Source organism: Dysidea avara, chromosome 14, assembly GCF_963678975.1.
Source record: "Dysidea avara chromosome 14, odDysAvar1.4, whole genome shotgun sequence".
Classification (NCBI taxonomy): Eukaryota; Metazoa; Porifera; class Demospongiae; order Dictyoceratida; family Dysideidae; genus Dysidea; species Dysidea avara.
This window is the reverse complement of record NC_089285.1, coordinates 14209805-14237793: the sequence shown is the minus strand read 5'-3', so window position 1 is coordinate 14237793 and position 27989 is coordinate 14209805. Positions and strand designations below refer to the sequence as shown.

Sequence of the window (27989 nt, the reverse complement as noted above, 5' to 3'; positions counted from 1 at the left end):
ACCAAAACAGCAAAGCAGTGACAGTAGAACTACTAAAGAGTTTATAGCAGCTAACCTGCATGTTGTTGTTGTATACATATGACATACATGAATATGATTTATTCAATAAATAGAAGCTGTTCATCTTGTAAAGTAGCTATAAAATCATAACTTTTACTTAATACAAAAATACTAGCAAAGAGTTCACTTGCTATATATAATTATCCCTATATGTTACTAAATAAAGAATCAGCTTTGGTTTTCACTGCATCATTTGAATGACTTTGTAATTTACCTATGGCTTCCTTAATATTCGGTTGGGAGGCCAACTGAGTACCTATAATAAGCAAATACACAATCATACTAGCAAGCTATGTACTGTACAGTACAAATATACAGGCACAAAGAATCATACAGTCAGTGGCGATTCTAGACCTGACCTACAGGGGGGGCCAAGTAGGGAACAGCATAACTATTGTTGTTTGGCTATATAGTATAAAGTAGAATTTTAAGGGGGGTCTGGGGGTGCAACCCCCAGAAGCTGCAGGATTTTTGCAATTTAAAGGCTTGAAAATGGCCTAAAATTTGTTCTAAAAACATGAAAAATGCTAAAAATAACAATGCCAATCTATACAGCAACTTTTCCCCAAGACTTTTTAAAAGTTATTTTTTAACAGGGGGGGCCATGGCCCCCCCTGAGAATCGCCTATGCATACAGTACAATAGTACTGTATAGTAGGGACCACAAAGGTTTGGGCCATGACTATGGCCCACGAAAAAACATCACCCAAAAACCAGCCTCACTTTTCCCTGATGATGATGAGGTAGTAATGGTTAGGTAAAACTAAGCCCAAACAAGCCTTCAGATCGACCCGAAACGTTTTCAACAAGTTGCAATGAAAGTTTTAAAAAGCATTAGAGATGGTGGATGATAATCGTTGATCATACAGTCAGTTAAATACATTTTCAATAATACCCATTTACACTATGCTCCATCACTCATGAGTATACATACCAGTCTTTAAGAGAGTTTCCAGTAGACTGATTGAATTGAAAAGAATTTCTGGAGTTGCTTTATCATTTTCAAGTATTTTGTGTATCTTAATGAGCAAATCACATTCCAGTATTATTTTAGTTACATCTTCTAAAGTGGCAGATATTAAATAAGACACACACCACCATTTATTTAGCTTGCCTGAATTTAAAGCAATCAACAGACTAGTAGCTATCAGTCCTTCATTGACCATTACATTATGGTCTGAGTCCAGTAGTGTCACTATCCACTTGCACCCACCACCAGTAGCTACTTGCTTCATTACATCTAATGATGTACAACATGGAATCATAAGAGAAAGTTGGGTAGTGTTGTGTGTGTGCTGTGCGTGTAATGTGTGTGTGCGTGTAATGTGCGTGTAATGTGCGTGTAATGTGCATGTAATGTGCGTGCGTGTGTGCGTGCGTGTGTGTGTGTGTGTGTGTGTGTGTGTGTGTGTGTGTGTGTGTGTGTGTGTGTGTGTGTGTGTGTGCATGCATGCATGCATGTAATATGTGTGTGTGTGTGTGTGTGTGTGTGTGTGTGTGTGTGTGTGTGTGTGTGTGTGTGTGTGTGTGTGTGTGTGTGTGTGTGTGGGTGTGTGTGTGGGTGTGTGCGTGAGGTAGCATAACCAATTGGCTAGAGCATCAGCCTGGTAATCAAAAGGTTTCAAGTTCATGCCACTTTGGTCATGTTTGAAGTTGTTGTTGTTTTCCTGAGCAAGAAACTTTACTCACATTGCTCTAGTCTACCCAGCTGTTAAAATGGGGACCTAGTAGTGGCCTGGTGCCAATTGGGGAAGCAGCCCACCCAGCTGTAACATCTGGTGTAAACTGCGGAAGCAAATGCCAACTGTCCATGTCTCATATAGCAAGCGAAGGTTCACTTTCAGTGTCCATACTTACAATCTGTGAGACATGGTACAGCCTCCTGCGGGTTTTCCTGCCCCAGGAGAATTTTCCTGTGCTGACTCCTAGCACTTGAGTAGCACACAGGTCTGGGTACGCGTGACCGCGCCAGCAGTAGCCAAAGGCCTTGCTTTGCTTGTATGTGTGTGTGTGTGTGTGTGTGTGTGTGTGTGTGTGTGTGTATGTGTGTGTGTGTTCCATTACACTTACAGTACGAACATCTCATCTCCTGCACAACACAATAGCAATAATATCATATAACTTACCACCATTTTGACTGTATTTAACTAAATTGCTCAGTAGTCGAGATCCTTCTGCAGTTAAGTGTCCACCAGTACTGGAATCAGCACACAGCTCTGTCAGCTTCTTCACCACACCTTCACACTTTATGATGTGCACGCATACATCAGCTACAAATGACACAGAGCAGTGTTTAATAAAAGTCATCGCCATTCTATATATCATGTCATTGTAAAGTGCAGCAGGTATCGTGTTATACTGCAAAAAAGCTTTGAGATACCTTTTTATCTAACATGTCTACCACTAATAGCATTACACCAGTGTTAATGGTATATAACTGATGATGTACCTTGCTTCTGTGTCATCAGTCTCAGTGTTCCAAGTGCCTTAAACTGGACAAACGACATAGTGCAGTTTAGCATTTTGACTGCTGCATCCACAACACCATCTTTGAACAGTTGTGGTTTAGTTTGCTCTGGCAAGGAAGAGGTTAGAAGCACAAACAATACTAGTTTCGTCAACGTACCAGGCAGTGCCAAATTTCTCAGACCACTCAAGGCAGCATGATACACCTTTGCTACTTGCTACAATAAAACAGATACTGAAACTGTATACTTGATATGGTAAATATCCTTACCTGGTCTGGTAAAGGAAGTTGAGTTAGTTTAATAAGGTGTGGCACCACACCAGACTCAATCAGACGTATGCAGTTTGCATCTTTAGGAAACAGAGCAGTTATGACATCAATTGTATAGGCATGTGAAAGTCTGATGCATTAAACAACTGGCAGAGAATTTCTAGTCTTAATGCAAGTTTATGTGAATTGTTCCACTAAAAGATGAGTTCTCCTTTAGATATCTAGTACACCCATTGCTCACAGACATGTACCAGTAACTCTGTGCATAGTCACATTTAATAGCCATTTAGTACAGTAATACTGTATGTTAACTGTTCTATTAGAATAAACAAAATCATGCAAGTCAAAATAGTGCATTGGTTAATGTGGAGAACCCAGAAACTGTCATATTATCATATCCTTATTAGGGTTCCTAATTGTACCGTATTTGTATGGCACAAGAAAAGGCTCAAATCAGAACAATATGTCACTGGGGAATAGTGCAGAGCCAGGGTTCTGCCTAGAAATTTCTGACTGGCTAAAACATAAAGAAATTTAGTGCACAAATATTCTAGCATACACAAGTTATGGTCAGAAACTGAGAACACTGGTCATTTTCAAACAGTGGCGGCCGCTTTGGCCGCCATTGTACAAAGAACCACCACCTGTTGTTGTGACAGATACAAACCATTTCTGGCAATGTTGGCCACAATAAGTGCTGCGGTGGTCTTAAGGGAAAGGTCATCATTTCCTTCTCCCATCCATTCAATGGCCTTCTTCAGTACTGTTCCTTCATCAAACAACTTCTCCATACACCGGTCTACACATGGCACATACATCAGTTCACTATCAACACTTTATTTCATACCTTCCATTAATATAAGCACCACTAAATCAACAAATTTTTGTGCATATTCGGCAGTATTCCTTACAGACAGCAAGTGGTTTACACACCCACAGTCTAACATCGTCATCTTCCACTTGTCTGTAACAAACAGCGCATAACACATATAAAATGACTCCATGTTGTACATGCCTTTTTCTATGAACGTAGAGAGGATGTCAACCAAAGGCTCAGTGAATGGTAGATCATCTTTTTCAGCACACTGGCTGATCAGTGATGTAAGAATTGATGGGAGTTTTGTATCGATCAGGACATCACTCAGGGTAACATCTGTGTGTAGACAGCAGTTATTGAAACAGTGCTTTCTGCAAAAAGACCATATACCCATCCCATGTAGACTACAATATTGATATATACTCGTACCACTAAGTGCAAGTACAGAGTCAAAATAAACATGACATTAAAGCAGTGATTTTAGCACGTACACTTGCTTCTCTGGTGATTTACAAATAAAATACATGCACACTAATACAAATGGGACCAGTTCTGATTACCAAGGTGTCCACATTTTAGAGCATTTGTTGAGGGTTCAGCTGTAAAGAAAAATTATTACACTGGTATTCATTTTGAACACTGAAATATGACTGTCATTCACTCCACTACACACAATAAAACCTGAGGTGATGAGAGCTGACAGTGCCTGTAGTGACAATGTGATAACATTAGCAGTCTCCTCAGGTGTACGAAGGATGGTTATAATAGCAATGTGTACTCCAAGTCTGATGTACTCCTTCCCAATCTTGTCTACAACCACACAACCATAACAACAAAGTCACACACACACACACCCTGGGCTAATATAATTTGGATTGACTATCTACACATAAACATTTAATAATAACAGACATCACCACCATCATCATTACATTTTATATTCTAATACGTATATAGGACACACCAACCAAATATTCTAATAGAGCAGTTACTTAGTCACACCACATATCTTCTCTTTGACCACAACTGCATGCTATGATAGTCCCACACTGAATTTAGAGAATGAATTGTGGTTGCTAAGCTACCATAATGGAGTTGGCTATATTTATAGGCTTGATAATGCTATTTATGGTCGACTATTGAAATATTAGTGTGCCTCTAAGTTACAGACTAGCTGTTCAATTGTACAGTAGGGATGTAAAGATACAGGCTAATGTCATATTACATATTGTTGAAAAGAAAAAAATGAGCATCAAATACATTTACAAGTCGGTTAGTAGCGCTGTTCCTTCAGGATATAGCTCCTGGTCACCACTAAAGTATCAATAATTACTTTGATCATATTATATGTATTGTGGTAGAAAATACTCCATTATCCAAATAACTGTGTGCCAGTTTAATTACGTAAGTATTCAAAATTGTTCACACTTGAAAGAGGCACTCTAATAGAACAGTCGTTTGGATAATTGAGTGTTTGACATCCCACTGTATTATTCAGTGTAGCACACAACAACATGTTATGTACCATTCTGTTCTGAGCAGGTGTTTGAAAGGCATCCACAAATGACACACTTCAATCTCTCATTATCTGGAGATGCGGGCAATCCACTGTAACTATTCAACACTCTTGCCAGCTGCTCACAACCACCATTTTCCAAGAATACAGTACGGGAATCCTCTAGAAGTACATTTGGTTTTACATGAAATTGCACAAAATGACTAAGTCCTAATGATTACTTTAAGAGTTCATACATAAAACATACGCACATATACAAATAATGGAAGCAATGAATAAAATTGAAGACAATAGTCAGACCAAATAATATGTAGGCAGCAAATACAGATATATCTTGTACAACATGCAAACATCCTAGGGCAACAAAATTTAAGTCCACTATATGTAAGTAAGTTGCAATATTAACACATATTTTTACAACACACACACACACTACATACTACACACACACACACCACACACACACACACACACACACACACACACACACACACACACACACACACACACACACACACTACACGCACGCACGCACACCACACAACAACACACTACACACGCGCGCGCGCACACACACACTACACACACGCACGCACGCACACCACACAACAACACACTACACACACACACGTGCACACCACACAACACCACACAACACTACACACGCCCACCCACCCACACACCTACACACACGCCCACCCACCCACACACACGCCCACCCACCCACCCACATACACGCCCACCCACCCACACACACACATGCCCACCCACCTACACACAAAGCAAAACCTTCAGCTGCTGCTAAGCCACGCTGCCCAGTGGCCAGCACTGGGGCACCTGTGCGCTACTCAGGTGCTATGAGTCAGCACTGGCATGCCCTCCTAGTAACCCGTAGGAGGCTGTACCATATCTCACAGTTGAGGGTGTGGGCACCCAAAGTCCCACCTGGACCTTCAACTGCTATATGAGACATGGACAGTTGAGCATTTGCTTCCCCAAGTACCCATTGATGTTACAGCTGGGTGGGCTGCTTCCCCAGTTGGCACCAGGCCACCAGGTCCCCATTTTAATAGCTGGGTAGACTGGAGTAATGTGAGTAAAGTTTCTTGTTCAAGGAAACAACAACAACACCAAAGTGGTCCAGCTGGGAATCGAACCTGGAACCTTTTGATACGCCCTAACCACTTGGCTATGCTGCCCCACACATACACACACACACTACACTACACACTACACTACACACACTACACTACACACACACACACTGACCATACTCATAGGTGAGGTTGCCAACTGCTCGTAGTGTCTGAAATTGTACATCGTGTGGACTATTCTTCAACTGGGACAACATTGGGAGCAACAAGTTGGCCTTACACGCTGCCTTTCTTTCATCATCTAATATCCAATAAAATAATACTGTTACTAGTGGGTAGCAACTATCATACAAACACAGTACAACTACACAATTTATTTGTAGCTTTACAATGTCACAAAATTATTTGAGCTTCACAGAAGTCTTACTTATCTCAGTATAGTGGTAATACAGTAGTTAAAATATACTTCACAACTTCAATAACAGTGGACCTTAATAATGGCAGTATGTATATGGAGTCTATCACACAATGCACCTATTCTTTGGGCTAAAAAATACTCTTAACACCATCTGTGATGGAATTTTCCAATCCAAACAACACATCAGGCAAACATCCACCCTTTCTGGGTGGTGTGGCAAACTTAAATGGTGATTGATTTCTGTAAGGACCTGGCTGGATGAGAATCAGTGGTGCACTTGTGGATGGCTTGTTACTGTTGAACAAACATTTTCTCTTGTTTATTCTGTTGCTTTGCAGTGACTAAGGAACCAGTAACTTCATATTTGGACTTCAACCATGGTCCCTGTACATTTAGTTGCCCACCACCAGTACCACCCCACTAAACTTGTAAAATATTCTATATTATTAGGCAGGAAACTGTACAATCTACAGGTACAGGGAATGCTCTGAACAGGTGCATCTCCAGTGTATATTTCATACATGTGCTCACTGTCATTGGCAAGTTATAATAACTTGAGTATGTATTTTGAAGCTACCGATCAGTTTTTCAAAATCCAGTCACACATTAACAAATCAAAGTCATTAGCTACATAACCACTTCTTGCTTTTGTGTTTACAGGTCTTGTCTGAGACTTATATACTATGCTAGTATACTTGGTGGACAGTATGCACTATACCAAGCAAGACCATCTAGAAAAAAAAAACACATTTGATTGCAATTTATAAAACGTTATAAACTTGATATATCTGTCTGAGAGTTTAAAATGGCGTAGATATCCTTGCCACCATTTCAATGCTAAATGTACTGCATGCTAGTAACATCAAACAATTTGTATTAGATGGTGGTAGGCAAATCATTAGTTGAACTACACCGAGATTCTGGAATTTCTTTGAAGTTCTCATACACTATAGTTAAAGTATGCCCATAAAAGGAAACAAAACAAAGGAACTCAAGTCCACTGAATGGACACACACAAATTTTTTTTAATACTAAGTCTTTTATTGCTATACAAACACACCTTGACGAGCCAAGTTGGCTATGAGCTCAGTAACCTTGGTAATCAAGACAGGATATTTGTCAGTCACCTGGAGGAGAGATGCAAAGAACATCTCTGAGTGGTTGACTTCCTCTCCAGATGCTAGAGTGATCACAAGTTGTATAATTGATAACTGATTTTACACACACACACACACACACACACACACACACACACACACACACACACACACACACACACACACACACACACACACACACACACACACACACACACACACACACACACACACACACACACACACACACACACACACACACACACACACACACACACACACACACACACACACACACACACACACACACACACACACACACACACACACACACACACACACACACACACACACACACACACACACACACACACACACACACACACACACATTCTATTATATTAGATGCAATTTTCATTTTTAAAAGCTATCAGTGCCAACTTATTGCCACTTTAACAATGTTCTTCATTCCCTTTTCTGCATAGTGCTTTGTGCCATTTGATGTAAGCTCATGTATGGGGACCTGGTCCAACATTTGCAGAAAATGACCATGTAATTTCTTTTGATGTGGTTCCCACCCACATATAATTTGATTAGCATACCCAAATTCTAGAATAAAGTTCACAGATAGTAGTCCAGATTCCCCAGACCTTACATGTGGACGCTTATATATGAAAGCAAGGCTTTGCATGGAGAAGGGACAGTTTAACTGTCAAGATTAGGCCACTCCAACTTGATTTCCTGTTTCCCGTCCTAAACTTTGCAATGCGGGTGGGTGGCAAATTCCATTATTCCATTATGCACACTACTACTCATGAACACAGCTACACATGTTTTGTACATAAGGTGGACAAGCCATGTTAACTACTACTACAGCTGCACTTGCAGCATCTAATGTGTACTTGTGGCTGAAACACAAAGATCACTCGACACAGGTGAGAAATAATCCTTGACTGTATTCTCGTCATTAACTTGTAATATAGTTCAACTAAGAACAATTTCCTGTAGCATTTATCATAAAGTCAGTACACTTGCTGGCGCCATGTGTTCCATTGTGTCTAATTAAGAATCCGGACTAAAATAATCACATGATACTTAGAATACGGAATAATGGAATTTTCTGGCTTGGCCAAAAAACCATGCAGGCAGTGGATGGGAAACAGGAAATCAAGTTGGGGTGGCCTTATCAACGTGTCCTTTTAAATGAGTTTTGGTGTCCTACACAAATGTAGGGTCCACAATGCAAAAAGTCAATATCCTCCAATCAACTACCTAACTATTGTCATGTGTTAGGCTAAGTGTAACTTGAATAACACCAGCGTGGCAGCCAAGTTTGTCACTTTTTTCTGGTAGAAAACGATACAAATGTCTTAAAATCACGTGATTTTTCGTTGCAGCAGTTCGTAGGGTTCTTCGTATGCCACGATATTCACTCTCAACATTGTTCAAGTAGTCTATCATCAACTCAAAGTATTGGTGGTTTGATTTTATTGGTCAGTTTCTGGTGGCAGCAAGATCTGTGTGCCTTTTTGGCAACAGACAAAATGTTTCTTGCTCTGGAGCACAGGACAAGCAGAGCAGCAACTGTGCCGTGGGTCAGCAATGACCAGTACTAGGTAAAGTACCTGCATGCAGAGTATGGTTATAATTGAAGCTTGCTAGCCATCTGGCTGAGCCATCTATATGCTGAAATTCAGCCAAAATGATGCGATTTTTGCAAACAAACACCAGAATGGTTGATACATCAGTGAGACAGTCTCCAACAGCAAGGATACAAAGCTTATAAACACCTAACAATACGGCTATCTTGCCCAGTAGACACATAGAGCAATCCAATGCATGAAATAGGCACTCACGTGATCAAAATTCAATTGCAGAAATACCCATGAAATCGCTTTCATTTCTGAATAGGAACCATGCAGTGTGCTCCTTTTGTAAATATTTGCATTAATTGTTCACTCAGGCATGGTCTGGGCCAGTGCAGGTGTGTTTTATGCTGTGATGGCATCATAGGGAGAGTCTCAGACTACTGGGCTAATCGAGATGTTGAACCTAATGCACACAAACTGATTGTTACTTGATTCCAAGTGATTTTAATGTAATTGGAATAGATTATGGTTGTATTTTCCGAGATTTGAATATCGATCATATGAGTACCTATTTCATGCATTGGATTGCTCTATGCGTTTACTGGGCGAGATAGCCATATTGTTAGGTGTTTATAAGCTTCGTATCCTTGCTGTTGGAGACTGTCTCACTGATGTATTAACCATTCTGGTATTTGTTTGCAAAAATCGCGTCATTCTGGCCGAATTTCAGCATATAGATGGCTCAGCCAGATGGCTAACAAGCTTCAGTTATAACCATACTCCGCATGCAGGTACTTTACCTAGTACTGGTCATTGCTGACCCACAGCGCAGTTGCTGCTCTGCTTGTCCTGTGCTCCAGAGCAAGAAACATTTTGTCTGTTGCCAAAAAGGCACACAGATCGTGCTGCCACCAGAAACTGACCATTAAAATCAAACCACTAATACTTTGAGTTGATGATAGACTACCTGAACAATGTTGAGAGTGAATATCGTGGCATACGAAGAACCCTACGAACTGCTGCAACGAAAAATCACGTGATTTAAGACATTTGTATCGTTTTCTACCAGAAAAAAGTGACAAACTTGGCTGCCACGCTGGTGTTATTCAAGTTACACTTAGCCTAATACATGACAATAGTTAGGTAGTTGATTGGAGGATATCAATTTTTCGCGTTGCGGACCCTAACAAATGGTGTTAAACTGCATCTGTATTTTATTATGTGTGCCTGGCAAGGAAATACGGCTTGGGCAGTTGCCTAGAGGTTACCAATCAAATCAAATGACCTCTTTATTTGCTGTGGTCTGCAACACATTCTAAGAGTAAAGCCACCATTGTTATCTTACCCAATAACTTCAAGTCATTTTCAATAGCATCAGAAACTTCTTCCTGAGACCCTCTCTGAATAATTTCCTCTGGAAGACGCTCTGTCATCTTCAATCGTTCTAGCGTCCTTTAATATAATTATTATTATTATTATCATAGGCGTTAAGGTAATATCCGTAGCTGATGCGCGAGCTAAGCCGGCTCGGCTAAGTCCAGGAAGTCGGCGTCGGGATGAAGTTCACGAAGACCCCATATAGAAGATGCATACGTTGGACAATCATTTTCTTCATTCTCGCTGAGACTCGAAGTAAGGATGCATATGTCGTGGAGTATTAAAAGCCCGAAGGGGACTAGGGTGGATCCGAGGGTGGATCACTTAGCAGCTAAATAAATTGCCAGATCATCATCATAATAATAATAATGCTTGTTAACACCCGGCTAGTAAATAATATGCCTCGGGCACTATGATCCCAGTAAGCGGGTTGCTGCCGATTAATACCAGGATCATTGCAATGTGGTTTTCTGGGTAGTCCTATTATATAAATAGTTTGTTAATTTTATTTTAGTACCGTATAGCCTAAATATTTGGAGGGGGAAATTTTCGCTGATTTCGGGTTTTTTATTTATTTATTTATTTATTATGGCTTTACAGCACAAGTGCTGTTTTGGGGGTTATCAGCGAAAATCAGCCTTGAAATATTTAGACCTCCAGGCTCCATATAGCTAGTCTAATACAATTTGGGAGTAGTTATGATTTGCAAATCCGCGAAATTTTTATTTTTAGTAACATTCAGCTCTATTTGCCCCTCGAAATATTTAGGCTATAAAGTATTTCCTTTGTGTGTGCTTAAACTATAGTGCTTGCAGAAGGGCTTTAAATTGCTAATATGATATTGCCCCATGCATGTAACTATAGCTAGCTATGCACAAATGTTTGAAATATTTCATTAGTGTGGTGGCACTGATGCTTTAACCATGTTTTCAGTGGTGGATCTAAGTGGATTTCAGTGGTTTTGACAGAACCTTGAAATAGCAAAAAAAAAAAAAAAAAAAAAAAAAAAATTAGACGGCTAGGTATCAGTTGCAATTGTGCAATTGCACATATATAGCTATCAAATCCTTACAATTAAAAAAAAAAATACAATTCTGCATGTGAATCCTGTCCTTAGCATCACTATACTTTTCACCTCCCACTGCATTTAAAAAGATGCTCTAATAGAACAGTTATAGGTAGTTAGCTGCTCTAACAGAGCCTCAAGCCACAACTTTTGTTCTGCAGCTAATTGTTTATTTCACAGTTCAATGGATTTACTGCGATTGGTAAATCCTATAGATCCACCACTGTTTTTTACAAACTTGCAAATCATAATATTGCTTGTTTCCTGTCCCCAGTTGCAGCAAAACAGATGCGCCTGGGCAGGAGGTGATTGTATTTTGTGTATATACACTGAATAACATTTGAATTATTTGCACAGTCCTGCCAAGCATGCATTAGATAATGAAGTGATGACTGCTCTTTTAGGGTATCTTGATTTTTAATACAGGTCAGTACCTTATAATACTTAGCCATTCAGTCCCTCCCTCCATCATATAAATTAATAGTACATTCACGTTTTCTGTAATCAAATTTATTTTTTTATTACTGTGTAGAACTCACAGGATGAGAATAATTAAAATGCAGATATATCAAAACACACGTGAAACACACCAAGAAGCACTGATAGCTACTTAAAGCAGCCAGAGCAGGGAGATCACAGCTTTGAATTATTAGTGTAATCACATGATCTCATGTGGCACAGTTGTATGTGACTAGATCTGCGAAAACCGGTCTTATCACCCAAGACAGGAAGTTAGATTTTTTCACACAAACAGTATCAAACACAAAGCTTTATGAATGCACTATCAAATTTCACTGTCACAGTTGACCAGAGTAAAGTGGTCTGTCTGCTAGCTGCTTTTTTCAAGCACAGTGGCAAGCCGTACGAGTGGTCTGGGGTCTTGATGGAGCTCTGGCCAACCAGGAGATGGCTCTGTGTGTGTGGCTATACAGCTCTGTAGTATTGGAAAATGACCTGTGCTGTAAATTTCCTTTCATTTTAACCAGTTTTGAGCCCTGAATGGCCCACAACTTGGCCTAATTCATCCCAACACGTTCCTCTTCATTTTTTAAACAGCATCTTGCCTGCCTTCCAGGCCCCCCTGCCTCCCACTCCTTTTGGAGCTCCCCTGATACAGCCAACCTCGGTTTAAAAAACTATCTAAAATGGTGGGAAACTTAGCTGCTGACTACTTCTTCAGTGGATGATCTGGAAGCTAATAAATTGTTGTAAAACATGTAATGAATTGTTGTAAAACATGGTACACGTAGCTAGGCTGAAAATGGTAAGTTGGCTGTTCTAGTGTACCTACCTGGCTATAAATTTATAGTTGTATGCGACTGTCTCTGGGAAAACCAGTCTTATCGCCCATTTAAAAGTATCAAGAAACGCCGGTTTTAAACATTCAGAGTGTTGTAGCTTGCCAATGGTGGTAGCTACACATACCAAACTTTCACACATTTTGCAACAATTTATTACCTTTCAGATTATCCACTGAAGAAGTAGTCAACAGCTAAGTTTCCTGCCATTTTATCTAAGTTTCCCGCCATTTTATATAGTTTTTTAACCGAGGTTGGCTGTATCAGGCGAGCTCCAAAAGGAGTGGGAGGCAGGGGGCCTGGAAGGCAGGAAAGATGCTGTTTAAAAATTGAAGAGGAACGTGTTGGGATGAATTAGGCCAAGTTGTGGGCCATTCAGGGCTCAAAACTGGTTAAAATGAAAGGAAATTTACAGCACAGGTCATTTTCCAATACTACGGAGCTGTACAGCCACACACAGCCATCTCCTGGTTGGCCAGAGCTCCATCAAGACCCCAGACCACTCGTACGGCTTGCCACTGTGCTTGAAAAAAGCAGCTAGCAAAAGCAGACCACTTTACTCTGGTCGACTGTGACAGTGAAATTTGATAGTGCATTCATAAAGCTTTGTGTTTGTGTGAAAAAAATCAAACTTCCTGTCTTGGGCGATAAGACCGGTTTTCGCAGATCCAGTCACAAATGTCAAAAAAGAACTTACCAGAGCTTCAAACTAGGGACCTCCATACCTAACACCCACATCCTTAACCACTTAACCACTACTGTCTTGACTGATCACCTCACTTAATTTCTGCTTTATAAATTTAAGTTCTAGTTTATAAATTAACGTTTGTAATTTCATAGATCTGGCAACAGAAGTACTAGATTGTTCTAGAACATTCTATGGATGTTCTATTAGAAGTCTCCAAAAATGTGCTCTCTATTGGAGTAGTAGAATAATATTAAACCATGATCTACCAATGGAAAGGAAATTCTAGATTGTTCTAGAACATTCTATGTGTGTTCTATTAGAAGTCCTCAAAAATAGAGTATTACAATCGTTTTGGCAATTGAATTTGTCACTTTGGCAATTGAATTCATCACTTTGGCATTAGAATCATCCGTAATGCATTTATCAATGTCACGCTCCACCCCCGGGTAAGGTGGGGGAATACAGGAGATTTGACAAAGTCTAGTGTCAAATTCCCCAGTGCTGGGGCTGAGAAGCTTGTAAAAACTCCACTATGTCCCCACCTCAAAAGAGGGGTTTCTATAGGGGATTTGATTTATCTATTAAAAAAAGAATTGGCTCAGCAAACAGCTGCCGTCAAAAGCCCCAGGGTGGGGCAACCAGTAGGTGTGTGGGGATCCCTGGGTGGGGCTTGACATTAATAGGTGCATAACAAGACTGATTGGAAGCTGGAGAAAACACGAAAACAAGATGTAGCAGCTGTTACAAGATTCTTTTCTGTGTGCATAGATGCAAGCATGCACTGAGGTTTCAGCACAATTATTAATGCTTCAAAATTGTAATGCTTAAAAATCTATTACTTTCAAATATGGGCACAAGAACTTGACCACATGCAGTGGGATGGAGTCCATTTTCATTATTATTTGTGACCGGGCCTGCGAAAACAGGGCATGTGGGCACAAACTACACCCCATCACTCTATAGGTCATATCTCAGTATTGGAATAGTGTATTTGCATTCTGTAACTTGCATCATGATACCAATTAAATACTTACTAAGTGCATAAAATTGCAATGCCATAGCATAATGGTACAAAAAGTTAAGAGTGATGAAAGTGTGAAAAATTTGGCAAAAATCATGTGCCCACATGCCCTATTATCGCAGGCCTGGTCACATTTATTATATTGTATCCACCTGGCTTTGGGGCTTGTTTTTACCGTGGACAATTTTTTGGTGTTTCTCATGACTTTAAAAGTTTTTGGTAACTGTTCTATTAGAGTATTTGGACCCCACGATGGTTGATTTTCTCCCTGTAACTCTGTAGCTGTCAATGTGATTGCAGGCGTGACAAAATATATTAAACTTTTATAATACGAACAGTTGTCCATAATTCTGTGAACATCCCTATAATTAAGGAACATTTGGAGGATGTTTGTCCTCTGTTTGCACTTTATCACATGAGTAAGTCTCTTGTATATTGAAATCAAACCATCAGGTTTGAGTGGCGTTGATTACACTGGCATACATGAGACTTTTGATTGACTTGGATTTTTTTTAGCAATACCTTAGATTCTCTGTACAAACCTTTGGCCAGGCAAACTTAATTAATTGTTTCTCATCCCCACCCACATCCCTTTTTACCCCACCGCCTCTAATATTATTGCTGCTTTCGATCACGTGCACACGTATTTTGATACTAAGAAGGCTGGTTATCATTTTACAGCACAGCAAATGTCACTTGTACCTCATAAACAGTGGTAAAACATAAGTAGTAGTTTTTAAAAGGCTTTAGCTAACCTTTATAGTAACAGACAGCCTGATTTGGAGTATTTTTTAAAAATAATGAATAATGAAAAATGACCTCCCCCGCCCGCATGGAAATCTGAAGTTTTGTGGATGAGAAACAAGTAATCAAGTTTGCCTGGCCTTATGGCTTACGTGAACGTGTTGGTCCTCCTGTAATAGTATACTGCTATAATATGCACAATTCATGCATCATTTTATAGTTTTAACATGGTTACGAGGGATATGACAAAAATATATGCACAAGTGCCCTCAGGGCACGAGTGCATATATTTTGTCATATCCCGAGTAATCGTGTTATAACTGTTATATTCTAGATAGTGAAACAGCACCTGTTGAAGATCGAAATTAGTAGAAATCCTTGATGGATCAGATGTTTTAGACTCTTTAGCGGTGCCACGCTCATCTACTTGTGATTAGTGAGTTATCCACGAAGGAGACAAGAGCTCATAGAAAATTCTTCTCCTTGCTCAGTTGAATAATTCTTGGTTGATTTTATTAGAGACTTGTTTACTACCGTTTAGATTAGGATTTCACGGAATGTGTGAAGTTACACCATATATGGTAAGTGTAGCCACAAAGCGTGGTATATCACTTATATACCACAGTTTGCCGTGGTATATCAGTTATATACCACAGCGCGGCACTTGATCTCAACCATAGGTGTGGTATATAGACTTATATATATGTTCTCCTTTGTGCTTTTATGTCCCATTTCTTTCTGTTGTTCCATTTCTTTTCACTGACAGTGCAATTCGTGGTAGTGAACCCATGCTTTGTGTTGAAACCATCTGTAATATTTGTGATACACCTCCACCAAAACAGTCAAGTAAGCAGATTGGTTGGGGATAGCTTCACATATAGGGGATTCCACAAATTTACTAGAATCCACACACTACAAAAAATTTTCCTGCTTGAGGAGACTGGTTGTCCAAAATTTCCGCGTATATTTTAGAAACCGTCTTTACAAAAGTTTTTAAGAATAATTTAAAGTTCTGGGATGGTTAGTAGTGAAGTACTTGTGGAAAAATCTTGAAGGAAAGTTGATAAGAAGGTATGCTAAAATAGCCTTAATTTGTAAGAAACCATAGTTCAAAAGCCGTGATTTGTTCTGTAAGTCGTAGTTTCACAGCTACATTCTGGAAATTCCTTACACAGTACCCCTGTGGACCTGTCAACAATATGTGCGTTTAGGCCCATTTGCACTGCTCACTTTGAGATGTTAACGCTACGCTCCATACTTTAACCGGGATTGATCCTGAAGCATGGGGAGTTGTTCATAGCATCTCGAAAATGAGCAATGCTAATGGGCCGAAACACACATATATTGTTGACAGGTTCATAGGGATACTGTGTAAGGAATTTCCAGATTGTAACTGTGAAACTACGACTTACAGAACAAATCATGGCTTTTGAACCAAGGTGTCTCGCAAATTAAGACTATTATATCATACCTTCTTATCAACTTTCCTTCAAGATTTGCACTCTTTAATTTCACCACTAACCATCCCAGAACTTTAAATTATTCTTAAAACCTTCTGTAAAGACGGTTTCTAAAATATCCGGGAAATTTTTGGCGCATGCGGGTTAATATGAGGCTCCTAGTAAATTCATGGAATCCCCTATTGCTGTTATCTGTGTGTACTGTGTATAGGGCTGTGTAACAGGGAGAAAATAGTCAAACTACTCAAAATTATTACATTGCCTTTCATTAATTAGTATAGGGATACTTGATTGTCATACAACTATAACCTCACAACTGGTGTCATTCTTCCTATAATGTGGTGGTGTTATAGAAGTTCATAATGATGAATTATGTTACAAAAAAGTTAACAAACAAGTGTAGAGAATTTTACGAGAACTAGTAGGGGTCATTAAAATAAACAAAGGGGATCATCACTTGAAGTGAAAATTTAATACCTTCTTTAGTCCTGTCAGTTATTGTTAATTACATTGGCTAAACCACCGTCACATTATGCTTGGCTGAAGGCAGACTGTTGGGTTGCTCTGAAGGCAGATTTAGGTTAACCAATACTACCAAGCTGGCATGAAGGAAAGTGAGGCTGGTTTTTGGGTGATACTTTTGTGCAAGACAAGAAAGCCCAAACACCTCCATGATCCCTATTCTATGATTTATAGATTTTATATGATTGTTGTTATGTATACTATTTCTGTGTAGCAGCACTATCTGCAGAAATCCCTATTGCTGTAAATGCTGACTGTGACAAAAACACTCAACCCTCTTCATCATACATAACAAAATGTAGTGACCAGATATCAGAGAGAGTGACACTGCAGTGTTGTCTGAGGCACTGTGTGGAGTGGAATGGTGAATGGTACAAGAGTTCTAACAATAGCACACAGTATCTTGGTGAAGGTAGATCATTGTGGATATATGTTAACAGCACACAACATCCAGTGAAGTATATTTGTAATGTTAACTCTTCAAGTGAGTGTGAAGGAGGAAGTGGCTCCATCGATATTTTAAAAGGTACGCATTACCAAGAGTACATAATAATTGAGTAGGGAGGAGAGTGTCTAACTTCAGTGGATTCACCAAACTCACTGTGCTCAGACCTTGTGCAATCAACTATAGCCACCAAAGGTGACAAATGGCTTGCTCTATGAAGGAGGTTGTAGCACTTCTACTGCTTCAATTAGGAAACATCAACAGTCTTCTGTTCACTTAAAGGTATTGATTTATTACTAGAAGTTTTATGGATTGAAGTAGGAGGGTTTGAGCGCAGGATTATATTGAGAGTTAGACACTCTCCTCCCTCTTCTATTTTTATTATGTACTCTTGGCATTACCTATACCAAATACAGCCAAGCTGTGAAGTGAAAGAAGGGTGTGGCTCTCCAAAAATGCTAGGGTGAAAAAAGTTGTGAAATCAAAGGTGGCAGCCAAGACATTACTGCTAATGCCAATCATTTTTAGTGCAGCCATGTCTTGGCTGCCACCTTTGATTCCACAACTATTTTACACAGGCTTTTTGGAGGGCCGCACCCTTTTTCACAGCTTGACTGTTTTGGTATAGATATCGCTTCTTTTTGTAATTGCAAACCCAAGGCCAGTCTATGACCTGCTCTGAGGCTTCCCTATTTTTTTCTCTCTTTACTATAATTATGTGTCTATTGTAAGTTTAAAGCTGAATAAAATAATTACCGTATAGCTCTTAGGGTGACTTAAATTGTGATGTGTAGATTCCTGTACATGTAGGGTGAATAGCTGAACTATCTATAGGGTGGCTTTCAAATGATTTTAGGGACACCTCTAGCTGTAGCTAAGCTAGACTATTCCCATGTATAGTGTAGCTAATCTGTGAGTATTGAGCTATACGATTGTTGCTGTATAGCTAGTTGTATGTGTCACGTGCATTACTTTCTGAGCAAAATCCTCATCATGACTGTACCCTCTTTCCAATCTGAGAACATTGTTAATGCTTGAAAATGTATCCAAGTGGTGGGAATAAGCAGCTATTAGCTGCGTATATTGATGACATGTTCTTATACAAAAGCCGCATGAAATGTTGGGTATGTATTTTGATTTATTTGTTGTAGGTTCGCCACCATCAATTTTAGTGGTTAATGCAAGCAGTGGTGTTCTGAAGGCTATTGATGAAGCAAAATTTGAGTTTTATTTTGAGGTCATCAGTTATCCTTCTCCTGCTTCAGTTCCACGTGTCTCCTTTAACAACTCTGATTTACCTGAAAAGTGGCAAACATTCTACAGATCTACAGAATGGACCATTATTTCCTTATCACAAGTTAACTATTATTATCATTTCTATGTTGGCTTGTCAGTAGAAAAGTTTTTGTCTGAAGAAGACAGTGGTACTTACTCTCTCACTGTTGAAAATATGTGCAATTCATTATCTACTGGTGTAAGCATAGAAGGTGAGACTATGTGGTGTCAATTGTACAGCCCAAAAGGTCATGTGCCAGTTGAAGTAAAGCAATTTTTTGTACGTACATATAGGTCTGTGTTCCGTTACTAAAATAAAATATTATTGTTATTGGTTGCATGACAGTAGTCGAAAATTTCAGGCATTCTTTAATTTTTTTTAGTCTCTGATATCAACTTTGGACTACAGTTGCACATAGACTCAACCGCTCACTTTTACGTGTCATACTTGTTTGCCAAAATATTTAGTGGTCCACAGCATCATTTCTTGACTGCCATCTTTGATTTCATATCTAAAAGCTCTGCCTATTTTTTATCACTATTTTGAAAGCCCAGGTTTTGGGATGTTTCTGACTACTGCAAACCTTAATTTCGTGGTGATAATAGTTGGTGAGTTTATTTATGCATTTTAACCAAAGAGTTGATGCTGCATGCATTTGTGCTGAAAAGCTACATAGTTATGTCTAAACTACTACTAAATTAGCTGTGTTAACTATCAACTGGTGACTCTTGATCATTTTCTACCTATCCATTAAAGCAGGTACAATTGAGACAACCAAGATGGCTGCCTCTAGTGGCTTGGTCACAAATAAAACATTGAGCTTAAATGCAGTCAGATGTACCTCATAAATTTTTTTTCTGCTCTTGTAGGACAATCTCTATGATGATTTATCTTTTGCATCATGTGTCTTACAATTGAATTAAGTGAGCAGACTATTGTTCTCCTGTGTATTGGACAACTGAAACTGAAGTGAAAATGGCCACTTTGATTAAGATTTGGGGCACTTGTTAGTCACATGTATATTCTGATATGTTTGGCTCCTTTCCTATTGTGCAGTACATTGATATGTTTGAGTAACAGTCATGGGCTCATGGCTATACATTGACAAGCACTGGGAATGAGCAAAGGGACCCATGATATTGACCATGCTTCTCCTGAAGTGTCTAATAAAAATTTCTGTCTTCATAGCATAGCACTAGCCACTGTAGTCAAAATTTGGATAAAAGTGTCCCCAAATTCAATTGTGTGATAACTCTCCTGGGGGCATGCTCACAGATCTCCCAAGAAGACTATACATGTCCACTTAAACTAAACTCAGTCTTGATATCAACAACCTTAATTGTCCTCTCTGAAAGGAAGTTATGGATTAAATGTATACTATAGTATGTTGGCATACTGTAGTATGCATATGTATGTTGACCTTTTAGATTGTTATGATCCCTATTTACATATCCTCATTTTGTCTTGCATTGTACATGGTGGATGATATAATATATGATATATGCTAATCTATCAAAGTGCTTTTGTATAAATTCTTAAGTGTTTGTAACCAGCTAGAAGGAGAGTATCTTCAAAAATAGAAATTATGAGTGCAATTTTATAGCTGGATGTAATGATACCGTACATTTTCTACCTGGAGCACTACACAGTTACTCTCATTATCATACTGTGGTGGGAAGAGATGTGGAGATATCATATGACTGCTATGGAATAAATGTTTCTAATTGGTGGGCTATTAATGGATTTTCATTACATGATCAGGCACCTATGTATGAGTTTAATATGCAGAATGAAAAGCTCAAACATTGCATTAGTACATTAACACTGAGACTTTTAAATGTAAAGTTAAATTATACAGGAGATTACATTGCTTATCCTAGTAAAGTTCCTGAATTTAGCACTGATGGAGTGCACAAAACAGTTCATTTAAGTAAGTTGTGTCCATGAGAAATATTTTAACTCAGCACATGTGTGTGTAGTGTGTGTGTGTGTGTGTGTGTGTGTGTGTGTGTGTGTGTGTGTGTGTGTGTGTGTGTGTGTGTGTGTGTGTGTGTGTGTGTGTGTGTGCGTGTGCATCCACACAGTAATTGTGACTGAATTTTAGAAAACTGATTCAAATCGCACATTAGAAGTTTTGAGATAATTGGTATTAATGATTTTAGGCCATTATATACATCAATTTATTATTACTTCCTGTACGTATAGCTGCTTGTAAAGTTTCCCGCCAGAAAATCTGAGCAGTTGGACAAGTGAAGTAGTGTCATGAGTGCTCACAAAGGGGGGTGGGGCTGGAGCAGTGGGCAAGAGGTTTGACTTCAAAATGGAGGCATACTACGATTGTAGTCCAGACACAAGATTACAGGGCTATGTTGGCTGCTTAATGGCTGATATGTAGCAAAAACCACCACCATATTAGTTTATCCACCTGTGCACCACTGATTCTTGTGAAGTCAGTTCCTTCACAAGGCCAGAGACCGCCACTCAAGCTTGCCACACCACCCAGAAAAGAAGTCTGTTAAACCAGCCTTGGGTAATGCTGAGGGTCAAAACCAATAGACTGGTAGTGTAACTATCCACTGGTGGTGTTAGTTTGATTTGATGTGTGATTTGGATTGATTTTGTAGAATCCGGTCACATTTAATGGATTTGATTATACCATATATAACTTTGTTTTGATAATTTAGTTTATCTGAACCATGTACCTATAGTGCATTTGCACAGGACAGTTGAAATCTGGTTCAAAACTGATTCTCTTAATTTTATGTATCCTTTTACTGTTTATATACTAACAGCCAAGCTATATCAAAAAGATTGGCACAAACATCATTGCAACCATTTCTTGGCCACCACATTCTATTTCACACCCTGACTTTTTTGGTTACAACACTTTTAACAGCTTAGCTGATTTGGTATTGATATCACTTCTTTTTGTTATTGCAAATCCAAAAGCCAGCCTATATGGCCAGCTTTGAAGCTTTCTTTGTACTTGTCTTTTTTCTTTATTATATATAGGAATGAGGAAGAAAGAAGTGTGTTCTATATGCCTGTTTGATTGCTTAAATTCAAACTGTATAAATTACAGAACTGAATGTTATATACTGAATACTCTACAGGTGGCTTTTTTAAGTGGTCTCCTTCAGGTGAATGTTCTACTGGATGACTTGTAATGTTGCTGAATGCTCAACTAATCTACAGGGTGAATTTTTTAGAGTTGAAATCTACCACAGGGAGATTTGTTTGTAGCTGAACTTTCTACAGAGTGATTTGTAGTGTAGCTGAAATCTCTATAGGGTGACCTGTTTGTAGCTACAGGGTGCCTTGTTATGTGGCTGAATTCTCTACAGGGTGACTTATTTGTTGCTGAATTTTCTTACTATGGTGTAGTATTAATTATCTGTGGCTGCAATTTGCATGATTATTGACATGTGTCTTATATGCTGGATGAATTTTAGGGTGGGAATAATGCTGGAAGAATTTAGAAAGAAGCAATTTTATTTGTGATGTAACGTAACAATTATTTGATGGATAAAAGCTTAATAGAGCTATAATTTCAATATAGCAATCACATATTTAACAATCCAGCCAGTTTGTTTGCATTTGGCACAAATAATAGGTGATGAAAAAACAATCGCAGTGGAAGATTTTGAAGTTAAACCTAACATGCACACATCACATTGCTACCCACACATACACCCATACACAGAGTGGAACCAACCTTTCTAATCTAATACCTTTGTTATCTATATAATTTTGAACTGTTTTTTTGTACACCACTCAATATCCTTATTTTGTTAATCTTATTGGTTTCAATATGTATGTTTGCATAGGTACTTTATCACAACATGTATGGCTTGTATGCAATTAGTTACATAGTTACTCAGTGTTTACAACACGGATAATATATATGGATTGGAAACATGCATATGGAATGTATTACGAATGGTATACAGTCCTTGTAATACAATGTCACAATGTTTCATGGATTTGGTAGTGAAGACTAGTGTAGAATAATGCGATTCTCTCACAGTTGCAGAATATTTTTGAAATGTATATAGGGCCTTTTTGTCAAATAGTAGTGTCTTGTTATCGTCCCTAAAGTTGTTTTGTTGTTGGGAGTTGCATAGTTTAACAGTTAACTACGCCATTTGTGGTTAGTATGTTGTTCTGGTATGTTTATGTAGGCTAATCTCTGATAGGTGATAGTGAAAGAAAGGATAGCCACTCAATTTAAAGAAAATAACTGTGTTTTATTTCTTTAGCTGGTAAAACCTAAGTTAATAGTGAATTATTGAGTGGATGAGACACACGGAATGTTTGTGTAGGAAAATCATGGCAGTGGGAGCGTGTACTTACGCACACTTGGCACGCACGAAGGAGCAGTACCTGTTCTGTTTCTTTAGCAACACAACGTGGTGAGTTGGCATCATGTGAAGCTACACCACAGTGAAACATTCAGACAACTATGCACCTGGCAAAGGAAACTACCGATACACACTCACAGAAACTCAAGTGGGGGCTCTTTATTTCACTAGAAGAATAAATACTAGAATCATTTTAGTTTAAAATGTTGTCTTCCCCTGAATAAATGGCTGGTTTCACCTTGCCCCATAAACTTTATTACAACATCATTTCATGTAATTTACGGAATTGTTTCCAATCCATGTGCAGCATATATGCTGGTATTATCCATGGTTTACAATCCGTGGTACATGGTGATTAATTCAATAAGGACTTAACTATAAATTATACAATGTCAGATTAATGCATTGTATTTTTATGTTGTTTAGTGGTGCACAAGTACCCTACTTTACTTAACAAAACACTTGAGATACAAGATGGTGCAGCATACCTTGGCTGCTACTTTGAAGCTAGTAACTATGTTAACTTGATCATTCCATTGTGGACAAGGTCTAAGGGTGGTAGTCCAATTATACCAACCCCAAGAACTTTAACAAATAATAGTACCTGGCATGGACCTGATAATGTGTTAATTCAAATGACAATCAAAGAAGTTAGTTCAAAAGATTCTGGAACATATTACTGTAGTCTACAATATGATACTGCTATCATTAATGGATCAAAGGCTGTGTCAAGTTATGGAAATATTACCTTACATATAGGTAACTTGTTTATTATAGCAGTTGGTGTGTGCATGCCCTGTATGATATTACAATATGCCAAGTATATTGTAATTTTATTAAGTTGATGACAGTTTAAGTTATGCGTGCATGCCACTAAATCACATTTGAATTTTGGTTGCCAAGCATGGGAATTTTTTGACTTGGAGGTAGTCCTTAAATGCTATAAGGTGCCAAGTGGCACTTACTGCCTACTGTTTGCAAGTATAACAATCCAGTACAAATGTGTTCTCAATTACCTTACTGTTTTAATGTGTATTTTTTGAATGTGTCCTTTGGTTGTCTTGTATTCTTGCTATTAAGTACTATCAAGAGTTCATAATATGAAATCTGGTTACACCTGCGTCAAGTATGCCAGCATAATGAAAAGCATAATTGGCTAGAGTGCTATGCCAGCATAATGCTAGCATATTAGGTGGATACTCCAAACTATGTAGCTTAAAAATTAGATTGATATAGCAAATGCAAACTGCAATAAGCGCTGTACATAGCTCTTTAGATCAATGAAAAGTGAAATACTCTAATAGAGCATTCACAAATTAAAATGTTCCAAGATTGTTGTAAGAAATGTTGGTAACCTAGGAGCATGATGCAAGCATAATGGGAGCAAAGAGGTAAATTCCTGAAAACAATTTGGGGAGCTTATTTGACTCAGGCCTACTGGTGCTTCTGTAAATAATTTTGCCATTTTCTAATGCAAACCATTTGGGGCATACATGTTTTAGGGGAGTTTCTTGGGGTTCCAGAAACCCCCTCTAAAATTTGAAGTTTGCAGCAGGAACACCACCATAATTGGCAACACAATTTACAAGTATTACAATAAGATTCTTCCAAGACCACACAGGTATGCATTTAACTACAGTATCTACCTTTATACCCTAATAGAGCGGTCAGGTTGACTCAGGTGTATTCTAATAGAGCAGTCAAAACTACTCTAATAGAACATTCATAACGGAATACAATTATATATGTAAAAGCTAACTTGAAGTTTAAAGAGTGATTCAATAGCTGAATTTTTCATTTTAATTAGATATGTATTTTGGATTACTACAATACCTGACCAGCCATAAATAGTGACATTTAGCTAAGGCTTAAAGGGAACCGAGCATACATATATATTGAAATTAGTTTACATTGTGCATAAAATCATGAATCTCAGTAAAATGTGAAGCACTGTTCAAATCTGTGGGGAGCTGCACCCCCAGACCCCTGCACATTCACTACCAAATCTGGAAACCACCTTCTGGATACGTCTCTGCTGTTAGAATGACCATTGGTGTAGAGTTCACTGTATCTATACCTCCCCTTCTACCTAGCTTGTGATTGTAATATTCTGCATTTAATATTGCAATGCTGTTCCACTTTTTATGTTTAAAACGTTATGTTTGTAGGGTCAGATCAGATACCATATATTGCTATTATAGCAGGTGTAACAGGTGGATCACTTGGGCTGTTAATAGCAGTGTTGCTGATATATTGTTGCATTAAAAAGTTGCGAAAAAAATGTAAGTATTATAGGAGAGATGTAGCTTTGTAATGTACTGTGACTGTGTGAGTATAAAAGAATATCCCAGAGAACTGTCACTGTTATATGTATGCTATCTGTTTCGTTTGATGTGGTCCATGAAGGCAAATACTAATATTGCCAGTGGCATATCTAGGTGTGACCTCTGTTTCTTTTGTACTAAGCTTCCTCCTTGTGACCCCTAGGATCAACCACTGAAAATTGTACCCAATTAGTAGGGTCAGTTTTGTTTGATATGCTTTATTGCTAATAAATTTGATTCTTAGCAATGTGATGATTCTTAGTCTCATGATTTTAGTGGCCAAATCTCTACTAATCTCAAAATAACGTTAGCTATGTACCATTTCATAGTAGTGTGTTTTCTATTTTATAAACATTTTTATCCAGCCTAATTTCCAGCGTGGTGTTGCTATGTATGTAGCATAGGATAGAATACAAAAACCTTGAGAATATTCTTTATGTACCAAATGAGTAAACAAACTAACTTGTTAAACTACATGTAAATGTAATACTATGTGCGTATTATGATTGTGTATTATTGCATAACTTTTCATTTTTCATGACTAGATGGTGGCCATCCATTAGTACAGCTAGAATTAGTTAAGGATGAAGGTGATCCAAACTCACTTTATTACGATTCTAACTGATGCTTTAAAATAAAATTGTCTATTTGTTGGTTTGGTTATGTGGACATGATGACATGACTGAAGTAACTAAAATAATAGTACTGCATGTATCAATGATATATACATCCAGAACTATACTAGGAAAATACTGAACACTATAGGTAATGCTCCTTATCACTCAGTGTGTTAGGGTAAATATATATATATATATATCTAAGGCATCAAGCTACTTGTTGTTCAATGTATGCCACAGCAGCCACCTTTGTCCTTTGCCAAGTTGGGTTTTATACCACTTCTCTGTTTCCTAACAAACTACACCAGTAATGAATGAATGTCTGTTCTTGCTTATTATTGTTGCCAATACAGAAAACAGATGAATTAATTGTATCATCATTTCTGATAATCTTCCTACAAATACTGAGTGCTTTACAAATAACTCATCTTAATAATTATGTTGCAAGGATAAATGTAGCTATAGATATAACGTGTGCTATATTCACCTTGCCTGTCCTTCTGGTCAACGCAGCCAGTGCTGTGTACCTAAAATATTAGTCGTGAACACAGATACATCAAGAGTTTGCTTGCTGGGATACAATAGTTACCTAGTATAATTGCAAAGCCTCCTACATGTATCCCTGCATGTATAACATAGCTACTGGGTCGTCTGTATTCAATAGTTTTATGAACTTTTATCACGATCCTGATACCAGTATTTACAAGCTTAACTTTCTCATATATGTCATTAATATCCATATGTGTGCTTTATATATAAATTAATACAACATCAATATCGTGTCCTGTACAAAAACTCCAATAGCAGCTTGTGGTATATTTTTGATATACTACAGCAAACTAGCCAATAGAATCAGTATATCACTTGTACATTTGATATACGCATCTGATTGGCTAAAAATTCTTGATAGTGTTTAGTTGTTTTACCAGTTAGGCATGTCCGACTTGACAACTAGTGGTACCATAGTAACCAATACCTGTTACCTAGCAACAATACTGTTGCCTAGCAACCGTTGCTAGGTAACCACTACTGATTTCAGAAATGATTTTTACACCATAGCAACGGTTGCTAAGCAACCACCAAAAAGCATGTAACTAGGTCAGGTTTACATTTTGTTGCCTAGCAACAGTTGCTATGGATTGTTGGACCGATTTTCAAAAAGATTGCAGGCTGCAACACATGTGCATACTCCTTGAGCATGCTAATCACAAGGAATTACTTACCAGTACTAATAATGGTGTAAAAACATTAGAAATTGCTGTTACTGCTTCCAAGTGGGAGAAGAGATGTTGTATTAACATATTATACTACAGATATCATGGTATTCGAAATATATACCAAAAGATATACAAACTTAGAAAAGATGTTATAGTGCGAGGCGAAGCCCCGGTGCCATAGTGCGAGGCGAAGCCTCGCACTATGGCACCCTTTCCTAAATATGTATATCTTTTGGTATATATTT

The 27989-nt window shown here is 38.4% G+C and overlaps 2 protein-coding genes across 5 annotated transcripts; one reads left to right on the top strand and one right to left on the bottom strand.

The window, feature by feature from the left end:
• Positions 1 to 18: 18 nt before the first annotated feature.
• Positions 19 to 10827, bottom strand: LOC136244999 (rap1 GTPase-GDP dissociation stimulator 1-like). Of its 3 annotated transcripts, XM_066036528.1 has the most exons (15): positions 10674 to 10827; positions 7703 to 7822; positions 6400 to 6525; positions 5140 to 5292; positions 4296 to 4424; positions 3813 to 3950; positions 3645 to 3761; positions 3465 to 3596; positions 2798 to 2877; positions 2687 to 2744; positions 2510 to 2635; positions 2187 to 2330; positions 1175 to 1300; positions 995 to 1123; positions 19 to 316 (listed from the first exon to the last, which is right to left on the bottom strand). In XM_066036528.1, the coding sequence occupies exons 1-15, from the start codon at positions 10759 to 10761 to the stop codon at positions 207 to 209; spliced, it is 1776 nt and encodes a 591-aa protein (XP_065892600.1). In that variant the 5' UTR covers positions 10762 to 10827; the 3' UTR covers positions 19 to 206. The 3 variants fall into 3 exon arrangements, with proteins under 3 accessions (XP_065892600.1, XP_065892599.1, XP_065892601.1); XM_066036527.1 differs by having other exon boundaries at positions 3645 to 3950; XM_066036529.1 differs by lacking the exon at positions 10674 to 10827 and having other exon boundaries at positions 3645 to 3950; positions 6405 to 6525.
• LOC136245001 (uncharacterized) lies at positions 10820 to 27823 on the top strand. 2 transcript variants are annotated; one of them, XM_066036532.1, is made up of 7 exons: positions 10820 to 10960; positions 17722 to 18030; positions 19101 to 19436; positions 20829 to 21155; positions 24013 to 24345; positions 25755 to 25868; positions 26456 to 27823. In XM_066036532.1, exons 1-7 carry the CDS (start codon positions 10885 to 10887, stop codon positions 26533 to 26535), a joined length of 1575 nt encoding a protein of 524 aa, XP_065892604.1. In that variant the 5' UTR covers positions 10820 to 10884; the 3' UTR covers positions 26536 to 27823. The 2 variants fall into 2 exon arrangements, with proteins under 2 accessions (XP_065892604.1, XP_065892603.1); XM_066036531.1 differs by having other exon boundaries at positions 17719 to 18030; positions 26456 to 27822.
• Positions 27824 to 27989: the final 166 nt, after the last annotated feature.

What these genes read in the sequence shown, in the direction of transcription:
- LOC136244999 (XM_066036527.1), bottom strand. Translation starts at nt 10,761, where the DNA reads ATGACAGAGCGTCTTCCAGAGGAAATTATTCAGAGAGGGTCTCAGGAA. An exon ending in AGCCAACTTGGCTCGTCAAG is followed by an intron (nt 6,526 to 7,702) that starts GTGTGTTTGTAT and finishes ATTGGATATTAG; the next exon opens with ATGATGAAAGAAAGGCAGCG. An exon ending in CAACCTCACCTATGAGTATG is followed by an intron (nt 5,293 to 6,399) that starts GTCAGTGTGTGT and finishes ATGTACTTCTAG; the next exon opens with AGGATTCCCGTACTGTATTC.
- LOC136245001 (XM_066036531.1), top strand. Translation starts at nt 10,885, where the DNA reads ATGAAGTTCACGAAGACCCCATATAGAAGATGCATACGTTGGACAATC. An exon ending in CTCCATCGATATTTTAAAAG is followed by an intron (nt 18,031 to 19,100) that starts GTACGCATTACC and finishes TATTTGTTGTAG; the next exon opens with GTTCGCCACCATCAATTTTA. An exon ending in TACTGGTGTAAGCATAGAAG is followed by an intron (nt 19,437 to 20,828) that starts GTGAGACTATGT and finishes GCAATTTTATAG; the next exon opens with CTGGATGTAATGATACCGTA.